At 45.3% G+C, this 12856-nt stretch overlaps 2 protein-coding genes across 7 annotated transcripts in view; both read left to right on the top strand.

The window, feature by feature from the left end:
• FRMD4A (FERM domain containing 4A) overlaps positions 1 to 12856 on the top strand; it is a 336245-nt gene that overhangs the window by 137108 nt on the left and 186281 nt on the right. Inside the window, exon 1 of one of the 6 annotated variants that reach the window (XM_081957230.1) lies at positions 6853 to 6901. The exons of 4 other annotated variants lie outside the window; for them this stretch is intronic. Coding sequence is in view for 1 of the 2 variants with exons in the window: in XM_081957228.1 (XP_081813354.1) it covers positions 7344 to 7391 (48 nt within the window). In the remaining variant the exon portion in view is untranslated. Of the gene's footprint in view, positions 1 to 6852; positions 6902 to 7328; positions 7392 to 12856 lie in introns of those variants that run through there. One more of the 6 variants, XM_081957228.1, reaches the window with a different exon arrangement.
• FAM107B (family with sequence similarity 107 member B) overlaps positions 1 to 12856 on the top strand; it is a 363543-nt gene that overhangs the window by 189060 nt on the left and 161627 nt on the right. The gene's annotated exons all lie outside the window — the stretch shown is intronic.

Raw genomic sequence — 12856 nt, 5'->3', positions numbered from 1 at the left:
ATAGACAGGAGTCTTCTCCAGCATCACAGCTCAAATGAGCTGGAAATCATGGTTTAGGAAATAGGGATGGTCCACTTTAGAAGCAATTTATGAAGAAGTCAGGCCTGCAGCCATCTTTTCTTTTCTCTTGGGTCTTTGGCCTGCCACACTTTCTATTATGCTCCTATGCATTTTCTATTGTGGGAAAATGGGAGGGGGAAGTGTACAGAGTTAGATGATATGTAGCCATAACAAAATTCTTTCTAGAAAGCCAAGGTCATCCTTTGTCTTTGCATCCTCTGCACCTGACTGGCATTGGATGGGAAGAATCTGTCTTCATGGTAGTGGGAGATTGGACCATGGGATGGACTTGTGGGTGTGGGGACAAGATCTTGGACTTTCAACTGGGTAGGGACAACCGGGAAGCTTTCAGATTCAGGTTTTCCCAGATGTGCCAACATGGCTCTCTTTAAAAAAGTATTGTCCAAAGTTCCAATTTATTAAGAGAGCCATGCTGGCAGCTTCCACCCATCCAGCTCTGGCCAGATGCAGAGGTTCAAAGACAAAGGATGACCTTGGCTTTCTATAAAGAATTTTGTTATGGCTACATATTATCTAACTCCATACAATCCCCCCTCCCATTTTCCCACCATAGAAAATACATAGCAGAATACTAGAAAGTGCGGCAGGCCAAAAACCCAAAAGAAAAGATGGCTGCAGACCTGACAGTTGTGATGTTAAAGTTAAAATATGCATAATAAAGAGAAAGTAGTACTTCTACGGAGGGTAGTAAGTATGTTTGGGAGATGTCAGCCCAGCATGCCTCAAGCAACCTACAAGGGGAATTTTTGTAGGCTCTCATTAGATCATAGGAAAAGTCTTTATATGATCTGACTTTATCCTCTTCAGAGACTTTTGCTGCTTCTGCACAAACCTCCCCCCCCCCCACACACACACACACATCTCTGGTCTCCAGCAAATATGGATTTGATGCAGGAACCTGGTTTCCTCCATTGTGGCAGTTTTGTTCTTTGGAAAAAAAAGGTGACGGATGGGTCTCATTAAAAGCACACATGATCCAGTCCCAATTCCCAGGACAGATTTTTCTCTCTTCTCTCCATTGACAGCCTCCCTGAAACCAGTGTCAAACAAGCATCCTTAAGCACACCTTTGTGATTGGGGGGGGGGGGGGGAGAAAGAGCAAAGAAATCCTTGAGAAACAAAAAGAAATGATGCACAGGGGGAGGGGGGGTGATGCAGCCCATTCCACAAATGAAATATCTAACAAGGAAAGAGACAAATGGCCATTAAAAGTGTCGTAATTGCACCATTTTTTTCTGAAAAGCTCTTTTCTCTCTCTCTCTCCTAGTCACTGGAACCAGTCAGTGTCTGATTCACAAACAAAGCCCATGGGAGATTTTCTCCCTGGTACCTCGCTTCTTTTCTTATCTTTAATTTATTGGAGAAATTACTTATGGCTTTCTCGCTCCTGAAATTTCCCAGGATGCAGTTAGAGCAAACATCTTTTTTACAAGGCATCCTTTCTAGATGCGTTGGGGCTCCCAGATTTCAGAAAGAGAGTTTTCCCACCACTGAGCAGAGCCAACATCTGGGAAGAGCTGCCAGAAGATGTTGAATAGCTTCTGGAGACGGTCCACATGGCAAAGGTCAAGGCAAAGAAGCCGGGGGAAGCATACAAAGCCCTGAGCCCCCTGGGCCTCCCTTTGGGCCTGCTGGCTTTACCTTTTCCTTCCCTTGTAAGCCCCTTCCTCAAAATGGCTCTGCTTGTCAGTGGGCAGTGAAAGAAAGAAAGAGAGAGAGAGAGATTCTGTAGATTAGACAGACAGACAGACAGATAAATGATTAGATAGACAGACAGACAGACAGACACGGAAGGAAGGAAAGAGAGAGAGAGAGAGAGAGAGAGAGAGAGAGAGAGGGGTAATTGATAATAATATAAAGTAGAAAGATAGAAAATATACTAGAGAGAGAGAAGTGATAGATATTAGATGGATGGATGGATGGATGGATGGATGGATGGATGGACGGACAGACAGACTGACAGAGAGAGATGGAGAGATAGATAGATACAGAAGGAAGGAAGGAAGGAAGGAAGGAAGGAAGGAAGGAGGGAAGGAAGGAAGGAAGGACAGAGAGAGAGGGGTAATTGATAATAATATAAAGTTGAATGAGAAAATGTACTAGAGAGAGAGAAGTGATAGATGTTGGATGGATGGCTAGATGGATGGATGGATGGATGGATGGATGGATGGATGGATGGATGGATCAGATAGATAGATGATGATAGATAGATAGATAGATAGATAGATAGATAGATAGATAGATAGATAGATGATAGATAGATGATAGATAGATAGATAGATAGATAGATAGATGATAGATAGATAGATAGATAGATAGATAGATAGATAGATAGATAGATAGACAGACAGACAGACAGACAGACAGACAGACAGACAGACAGACAGACAGACAGACAGACAGACAGACAGAGAGTGGGGGACTGGGAATTCTGGACCCTGAAGGCAGCGATCAGCACTCAGATAGAGGGGTGTGTGTGTGTGTGTGTGTGTGTGTCTGTGTGTCTGTGTGTGTTTCAGCTGGGACAAAAGTCTTTTGAGCAGCCTAAAAACATTCTGGGAAGCAAACCCACTAAGAGATTAAAACCGAGACTGCGATCAAATTATAACGCAAAATATGGAAAAATCAAAGAAGCGTAGCTAAAACCCAGTTGCATAAAACTGCATATAACTTTTATTATACATAATTCTAACCACAAAGAGCCAGGGCGGATAATGGTCTCCATAAAAATATCATTACACAAATGTTCTTGCACAGATAATCACCCCTTTGCTTAGATCGCCTGGGTCTATACAGCCGTTTTTGGGCTGGCCGCACATCTGGAAATTTGAGAGGCAGAGATGCCCTCCGAAAAGGGTTTCTCCGGGGAAGAGGAAGACGGTTCCAGAGAAGGAAGCTGGGCATCCGATTCCCTAAGACAAAACTTTGGAATCTTTTCATCCAGGAGGATCTCAGGCACTTGGGGAGCTGAAGACCAATTCTTCCTTTTGAGGTGTTGCTAGTTATCCATTACAAAAACAAGATGTAAAATTAAAGAAATCCTACTTTGTAGATGGAATGGATATTTTGCTTTGCTTTTTTTTAAAAAAAGGATCTCGTATATCTGAGGTTTCCCCATCGGAGAGAAGAGACACTTGAAAAAGGCTCTAGAGGCAGACCATACAAATCTATCCAATTTATCTCTCCAACCCCAAAAGCTGTTGGGTGGACAATCCTCCATAGAAGAAAGAACACACAAAGAATATTAAGCATAGAGAAGCAAAATGTTCTGGTTTGGAGTAGTCTTTGTCCTGGATGGCTGACTGGATGGATGGACAGACGGACGGACAGACAGACAGATAGATAGATGGATAGATGGATTAATAGATGGATAGATTAATAGATGGTGGATGGATGGATGAATGGATGATGGAGGGAGGGAGGGAGGGAGGGAGGGAGGGAGGGAGGGAGGGATAGATGGATGGATGGATGGATAGATGGATGGATGGATGATGGATGGATGGATGGATGGATAGATGGAGGGATAGATGGATAGATGGAGGGATAGATGGATAGATGGAGGGATAGATGGATAGATGAGAGAGAGACAGACAGGCAGGCAGGCAGATAGGAAGGTAGACAGAGAGAAGGACACAGATGATAGATAGATAATAAAGTAAAAGTGGATGGATGGATGGATAGATGGAGAGACAGATAGACGGATAGATAATATACATACTAACAGAACAGAACAATAGAGTTGAAGAGATCTTGGAGGTCTTCTAGTCCAAACCCTACTCAAAACAGACAGATAGAGGAGAAAAAAGAGATCCATCCATCTATCTATCCACCTACCTGTCATTCAAATATGGACAAGCATCTTGGTCACAGGCATGTTGTGTGGTAAACAAGAAAAATAGTTGTGTGCAGCTCCCAGATACGTAGTAGAGAAAGGAAGGCTTCAAGACCATTTATCCCCCTGTAAATCTAAGGGATGGATTATTGATGAAATTCACAATTTCACGGATTGTTCCTCAGGGACTCTAACATACACACATTAGCGTTGCATTTGAACAACATTTCATAAGGAAAAGTTCATTGCCTGCAATCTGCTGTCCTCAAATGAACCGGTTAGATGTGGATACCGAAAAGGCAAAATATTTTCCCCCCATGACAATTGTCCTAGCCAGCCTTCATAAAACTACTTTCCAACTTGGGGGCGGAAGAACTTTCCTTAATATTTCTTTCCCCTTTGTAGTAAAGTTGCCATGAGATGAAGTCACTGACTTATGTAAAAGGCTGCATTCCCAAGAGATCTCAACTGACCTTCCGTAAACAGAGATAGGCTTACGTAACGTTAAACTCTGGGCGTAATAGGAGTCTTTGTGTCTTTAGAGCAGGGATCCCCAAAACTTGGCAACTTTAAGTTGAAATCCACAAGTCTTAAAGTTGCCAAGTTTGAAGACACCTGCTTTAGAGGAACCAATATTATATGTCATTTATCCCAAATACAATAACCCTGATGGATTTAGATTTTGGAAGCCCTCTGGGGTCAATATGAATAAGTCTCCAAAGATAACATTGATGCCAGATTCTGAAAATCATTATGAGTCTGCCTGAAGCACATTGCTTTGCTCCATCAAACATCAGTGTTCATGGACAGGAGGCTGAGACTTGTGAAAAACAGGAGCTGAATGTTAATATTGGAACATAATATCCATTCCTTTGAAATACAGGCTGTAAATTCTTCAGATCCTCCAAATATAAAACTTTATCAAATCCAATGTATCTTTGATCTGTTATTTAGACCACAGGCACTAAAATCTGAAGCCCAACAGATACCAGCAGTAAAAGGCTACACCAGTATCTTTGATCCATTATGGAACCCTTCCTTCTTTCTTTCCTTCCTTCCTTCCTTCCTTCCTTCCTTCCTTCCTTCCTTCCTTCCTTCCTTTCTTCCTTCCTACCCACAATTCCATTTGATTACAGAAATATGTGTTTTATAGCCAACTAGCTGATAATCTGGCGTTGCCCGGGTATTTATTTATAGGGTGAAAATGTCCAGACCAAACGTAATTTCTAATTTTGAATTTTCCCCCATACCAGAGGTAGAGTACTGGGAAACCATTACCATGGCAACTCCATTGTGCTGCACAGTAGAAGCCATTTTAAGGCACAACAGGATGTATTTTAATAGAACACACAACCCAAGGGGTTTTAGGGGTGTTTTATCCCTACAGTACTTGTCTCCAGAGACTAGGTCATCTGTGTACCAAGTCTGGTTGAAATTGCTTGAGGCATTCCAGAGTTATGCTGGAAAACACACACACACAACCATCCATATAGGCTGATTCAAACGGGGAGGTCATCAAATGACAGAACATAGATTAATAGTTAATAAAGTTGGAAGGGACCTTGGAGGTCTTCAAGTGCCACTACCTGCTTAAACAGGAGACCCTATTTCATTTCAGACCAATGATTGCCCAGTCTCTTTTTGAAAGCCTCCAGTGATGGAGTACCCACAACTCCTGAAGGCCAGCTGTTCGGTTGGTTAATTGCTCTCACCATTAGGTAATTTCTCCTTAGTTCTAAGTTGACCCCCTCCATGGTTAGTTTCCAACCACTATTTCTGGTCTTGCCTATTGGGGCTTTGGAAAATAGTTTCTGTAGGAAGTCCTCAAATATCGGAAGACTGCTATCATGTCTCCCCTAATCCTTCTTTTCATTCAACTAAACATACCCAGTTCCTGCAACTGTTCTTCATATGTTTGAGCCTCCAGTCCCCTAATCATCTTTGTTGCTCTTCTCTGTTGCTCTTTCTAGAGTCTCCACATCTTTTTTTTTTTATTATGGTGACCAGACTGGATGCAGGATTCCAAGTGTGGTCCTACTAAGGCTTTGTAAATCGGTATTAGAACTTCACGTGATCTTGATTCTGTCCCTCTGTTAACGCAACCCAGGATTTCACTGGCTTTTTTGGGCTGCTGGCAGAAACTTTTGGCTCATATTTAAGTGATTGGCCACTAGACACCAAGAGCCCTCTGGTAGTTACTGGCCTTGAGCCAAGTTTCACCTAGCCTCTACCTGCACAGTATGTTTGTTTGTTTATACATTTTTCTTTTACATGCATAAGTGCTTTGTGAACAGTGTATTGTCTGGGATAATTTGCTTACACATAGTAATATTTGTCCAATTTCTCATCTCTACCTCTATTATCAAGCCATCGATAGAACAAGTTCCATTGTTTAAAAAAAATCTGTCTCTTCTTTATCCTTTATCTGTAATGTCAACCTATCCATTTGTGCACAATCTAGGGTTGTTGTTTTTCAACCACACTCTCTTCAGGAGGGCTGGTTGGTTGCCCAGTTGGTTTTGATGGCTCTTGAGCATCAAGAGCCACCATCACTCTGAGATGTACCAAGGATGGAAATCACAGTTGGAGAAGTCTTCGTAAAGACACGAACCCTCCTATTCTCATCCTCAGCCCTGCCTGCAAAGCTGCTTGAAATAACACGACACGGATCGGATAAACATTTGCAGCACCATTCCAGACTTTTATTCATGGTTGACAGGGAGTGGAAAGAGAACATTTTCAGTCTCCAGGGGATCTCTACTCCCATTCCATCTTTAAATTCTTGGAAGAAGACATTACAAGACCCCAGGTTGACCTCAGCTCTTCCTGTGACATCACCCACTTTTCCTGCCTCCAGCAGCTGCCATTGGTTACTGTACGGACAGAAGGAGACCAAGAATTCTCCGAAGGGTTGAAGTTTTACAAGGACATTGTATCTCCTCCAAAGGACCATCTCCTTCCTGAATCTCACTGCAGGGAAGCCAAGAGGTAATTGACAGCTCATCTTCCTCCTTCTCTCAAATTTCCTTTTGTACAGCTTGGGCTGAGGATTCATGCAGATAGTTAGGTGTGTGCACCCTTGGAAAATTAGGACTATCAGATCTAGTTGGAAAAATATTCACAACCTCATGAGTGTTGCATCCCTCCCTGGTGTTGTGACCTCTCTTGGTTACAATCTGAGGTCATCCAGATTTTTCCAGGTCACAACCAGTGGACCTCCTGAGCATTTTGAGGCCACCTTCTACCAACAGCTGCAAACAGTTTGAGGGCTTCCTATGACTTGAGTGTGTGTGTGTGTCGTAGGTTTTCCTCTGCAGTGGTGACCTACTTAATCCACCACCACCCCTTCCAGGAAAGCAAGCTGCAAATGATTAAGCCCACGCCTTGGGTCTTGAGATGGGGAGAAGATCTTATCTTCCTAGATACTAGAATGTCCACCTTAATAACAGGAAGCTGGGATCCGGAAAAGGAATTCATGGTATTTCTTTGCATTGTGTATCGAGACAAGGGAAGTGAATAATGTAAAAAAAAAAATTGACTCAGTTTTTAATCAGGAGAGGGAAGAGAAAAGGGGGAAGTGGCGCAAAATGTCAACCTAAGAATGATTCATGGGGTTTCTGAATTGAGATCCTTTCTGTTAGCTATCCATTTCACTTTCCTGGGGAAACTCCATCCGTTTTCTTTTGACCTAATGTGGTGTCTTGAATCAGCTGGCTCTTCTTTTCTTTTCAATTCTAGGTGTTTTTTTAAATACAAATTATACATGTTATAGGAACAAAGAGTTTTCTGGCTCTTTTCTTTTACATCCTCTCATTTATATAGTCCATTGTACATCATGGTTTTGTTTTCACTTTCAGCCAAATTGTTCTCTTCCATTATTTTTCATTTTTTATAGCTATTTTTTCTTAATATATAAACAATATCTTCCATTGCCCCTTCAAAGTTAGACCAAATTTTCATTTCTTGTTTTTCTCCATTGGTATATTTCGCTATAAACAGCAGGTATCCTCTAATTCAATTCAAACATAGAGAGCATTTCTTTCCATTTTTTTCTACAATTAACAATATACTATCATTACTCTATTTCTTAATTAGTTACATAACAATAACAATCTTACTACTATTCTCTTTAGTCTGCTAATGCAACTCTTTTCCCTTCTCTTCCTCTTTTAACCATTTTCTCTTGGGCTCTCCACATTCCACTTTTTATTCTTTTTATTCTTCTCCCCCTTTCCCCTAACTTCTTCTTTTTCTTTTCCCTGCTTTTGTGATTGTTGCATCTTTTCTTCAGAGTATTTACTTTTATTATTCTAGTAACTTTTCCCTGTTCTCCTGGCTCTTCTTTTCATGGGGTGGGAGGGAAGGGATTGGGTTCAACCAAAGCTTCATGACTTAAAATCCTCCATCCACTTGTTCCTTTAAATTGTGGGTGAAGTTCACCCTTTCTTTATTTAGAAAAGCCTTATCATAAAGCATTAAAAACCAGATTTTTTGGGTGGGACAAATGGATGGATAACGGACAATAGCAATAGCATTTATATACCACTTCATAGTGCTTTACAGAGTCAGCATAATGTCCCCAAACATCTAGGGCAATACCGACCTCAGAAAGTTGGAAGTCAGAGTCAAAACCTTCAGCTGATCAGGATCGAACTGCTGGCAGTGGGCAGAGTCATCCTACAATGCTGCATTCTAACCACTGCACCACTACGGCTCCTAATAGAACAGATAACAGATTAACAAGAGTTGGAAGGGACCTTGGAGTTCTTCTAGTCCAACTCCCTGCTCAAGCAGGAGGCCCTCTACCATTCCAGATACGTGGCTTCTTAAAAATACCCCTGTGATGGAGCCCCCACAACTTCTGAAGAGAAGCTGTTGCACTGGTTAATTTTTTTCCCTGTTTGGAAATTTCTTCTTACTTCTAGGTTGCTTATTTCCTTCATTAGTTTCCATTCATTGTTTCTTGCCTTCTGGTGCTTTTGTGGAACTCCTTAGCCTATTTTCCAGATTGGATGAATGGATAGATAGTTGATAGGTAGGTAGGTGGATAGGTGAGTGGGTAGATGAGGTAGATAGATGAAGGAGAGATAATAGACAGACAGACAGACAGACAGACAGACAGACAGACAGACAGACAGACAGACAGAGTAGGTGTGTGTGTGTGTGTGTGTGTGTGTGAGAGAGAGAGAGAGAGAGAGAGAGAGAGAGAGAGAGAGATGATATAGATGGATGATAGACGATAGAGATAATAATAAATAATAATAATAATTTAAATTTATTAGCCGCTCCCTTTCCGAAAAGGACTCGGGGCGGCGTACAATGGAGTAAAAAACATATAACATTTACATAAATCCATGACATACATAAGTACAAAGACACACATGTTCGGAGGAGGTTAACAGATACAATACATAGACAATTAAAAACCATTAAAATACCCTAATTACAAAACCCCATGTACAATCCAAATTCAAAATGTTAAAAAACAGACAGTCAGGAGGAGTACGAGAAAATTACGGTTGAGCCAGGCCAGATAGTTGGAAGAGGTGGGTTTTCAGTTGTACACGGAAGGAGCGGAGATCGGAAGTAATCCTGATGTCCCGGGGGAGGTCATTCCACAGGGCTGGGCCCATCACAGAGAAGGCTCTGCTCCTGGGTGTCGCCCCCCGACACTGTTTGGCGGTCGGCACCCGGAGAAGTCCCTCTCTGTGAGAGCGGATTGGTCGTAGGGATGTGTGGGGCAGGATGCGATCCTGCATGTAACTAGGCCCTGTGCCATGGAGCGCTTTAAAGATCATAATCAAGACCTTGAAACGCACTCGGAAGACCACAGGAAGCCAGTGCAGCTCGCGCAGGAGAGGTGTTACAGGGGAGAATCTAGTCCTCCCCATGATCACCCGCGCGGCCGCGTTCTGGACCAACTGTAGTCTCCGAGTGCATCTCAAAGGAAGCCCCATGTAGAGAGCATTGCAGTAGTCCAGGCGAGACGTCACCAGCGCATGGGTGACTGTGCGTAGGGCATCCCGGTCCAATAAGGGGCGCAATTGGCGCATCAGGCGAACCTGATGGAACGCCCCCCTTGCCACGGCTGTTACATGGTCATCCATGGACAGCCGGGCATCCAGGAGGACGCCCAAATTGCGCACCTGTTCCATAGGGGCTAGTTGCACGCCCCCAATGGCCAGAGATGGAAACACCTGGTTGAACCGGGGCGCCGGAAGCCACAGCCACTCCGTCTTGGAAGGGTTGAGTTTCAGTCGGTTGCCATCCATCCAGATCCGTACGGCCTCCAAACACCGGGACATCACTTCGATGGCCTCATTGGGGTGGTTTGGGGTGGAGATGTATAGCTGAGTGTCATCAGCATACAGATGATATCCCACCCCAAAACCACGGATGATCTCGCCCAGCGGTTTCATGTATGTGTTGAACAGGAGAGGCGAGAGTACCGAACCCTGTGGCACTCCACATGTGAGAGGCCTCCGGGTCGATCTCTGCTCCCCTGCCAACACACGTTGCGTCCGGTCAGTGAGGTAGGAGCCAAACCACCGTAACACGGTGCCCCTGACTCCCAACCCCTCCAGCCGGTGCAACAGGATACCATGGTCGATGGTATCGAAAGCCGCCGAGAGGTCTAATAGGACCAGGATAGAGGAACAACCCCTATCTCTGGCCCGCCAGAGATCATCCACCAATGCGACCAAGGCCGTCTCCGTGCTGTGCCCGGGTCGGAAGCCGGACTGGCGCGGGTCTAGATAATCATTTTCCTCCAGGTGACGTGGGAACTGCTGTGCTACCACACTCTCTACAACCTTCGCTAAAAAAGGAAGGTTGGAGACTGGACGATAATTGACTAGGTCCGTTGGGTCCAGGGAAGGCTTCTTGAGCAGGGGCCTCACCACCGCCTCTTTCAAGGCGGCCGGTAGAGACCCCTCACCCAGCGAGGCGTTCACCAGGCCCAGGAGCCAGTCGCGCGTAACCTCCCAGGATGCCAGTACAAGCCAGGAGGGACACGGGTCCAATAAACATGTGGTGGTTCGCAGACGTCCACGCAACCTGTCCAAATCCTCGATGGCAACCGAGTCAAACTCCTCCCAAAGCGGTCCCTCAAGACTCGCAACGGGCGTCTCTACTGAACCACTGAAAGGGGTCCATCCCATCCGGATTTGAGCGACTTTGTCCTGTAGATAATTCCCAAACTCCTCTGCTCTACCCTGTAAAGGGGCTTCCCGTGGTCTCTCAAACAAGAGGGAACGGGTCACCCGAAACAGGGCGGCAGGGCGGTTATCTGCAGACGCAATAAGAGCAGCGCAATGTTGACGTTTGGCCGCTCTTAGTGCCACAAGGTACGTCTTCAAATATGCTCGTGCCTGTGCTCGGTCAAATTCGGAACGGGAGGATCTCCAACGACTCTCTAGGCGTCTCTTGTGGCGTTTCATCACCCTTAGCTCCTCGGTAAACCAAGGTGCCAGGGTGGTTCTTCGCCGCAGGAGAGGCCGCAAAGGCGCCACCCGGTCTAGGGCCCCGGCAGCCGCACTATTCCATGCGACTACCAGGTCCTCTACTCGGGGGCGGGTCAGGTCCACAGGAGGTGGCCCAAGTTCCGTCTGGAACCTATCCGGTTCCATCAGGCGCTTGGGGCGGAACCATCTAATACCTTCCAGTTCCGCCTCCTCGCGGCGGGGGGTAGCACCAGGGAAGTCCAGCCGGAGAAGTGAGTGATCCGACCATGACAGGGGAGTAATGGCTAAGTCCCCTATTCCCTGATCACTCATCCACCGGCCTGAGACAAAAACAAGGTCCAGCGTGTGGCCTCCCTCGTGAGTAGGGCCCTGAATTAACTGGGTCAGGTCCATGGCTGTCATGGAAGCCATGAACTCCCGAACCCCCTCAGACGCTTCTCCCATCGACGGCAGATTGAAATCCCCCATCACTATAAGGTTGGAGGTCTCAATCGCCACCGATGAGATCAGCTCAAGGAGTTCAGGCAGGGCCGCTGATGTATAGCGAGGAGCCAGGTATACTATCAGCAGGCCCAACTGCCTCCCTGGGCCCCATCTCACAACAAGGGACTCACACCCGGATGTCTGTGGCACGGTGAACTCTCTCGGCTCAAGGTCTTCCCGAATAATCACTGCTACCCCGCCGCCCCTCCCCTGGGCCCGAGGCTGATGAAATGCTCGATAACCTGGTGGGCACAATTCAACGAGGGGTAAACCTCCCTCGGAGCCCAACCAGGTCTCGGTTATTCCTGCGAGGTCCGGCTCCCCCTCCAAGATAAGATCATGAATGAGGGGGGCCTTATTAACAACGGACCTCGCGTTGCATAACAGCAGTCTCAGGCCTTGGGCCTGTGGAACCTGACCACCTAGTATGCAGGGGTTGGTACAAACGACCGGGAATGACCAAAAACCCCGGTCTCCCAACCGACTGCGCGTTCTTAATGTGTGCGCGTTCTTAATGAGATAGATAGAATCCTATTTTACAGACAGACAGACAAATAAATATATGAGAGAGAGAGAGAGAGAGAGAGAGAGAGAGAGAGAGAGAGAGAGAGAGAGAGAGACTGACAGACATACAGAGAGAGTAGGTGAGAGAGAGATGATATAGATAGATGATAGATAATAGAGATAGATAAAAAATTATTTTCCAAACAGATTAGATAGAGTGAGTGAGTGAGAGGGAGAGAGAGGGAGAGAGGGGGGGGGATTATTTTGGAAATGTAACTTTGTTGTATTTTTTGGAGGCTTAGCTTGTCATGTAAACCAAACCTGACCCTGTTTTTTATGGTCCACCGTAAAAGTGACGGTGCAGAAAAACTGGTCTAATTCGGACACCCCAAGGAGACCGTTAGACGACTGCAGCCATCAAATAGTTCCGGTCTGCGTCCTTTAAATTGCAGAGGACCCCCCCCAGTTCCCATGCCTTTCCTCCCCCCCCCAA

Source organism: Natrix helvetica, assembly GCF_964273705.1.
Source record: "Natrix helvetica genome assembly, chromosome: 6".
NCBI lineage: Eukaryota > Metazoa > Chordata > Lepidosauria > Squamata > Natricidae > Natrix > Natrix helvetica.
Note: the sequence above shows the minus strand (reverse complement) of the source record. Positions and strands in the feature narration are given on the sequence as shown.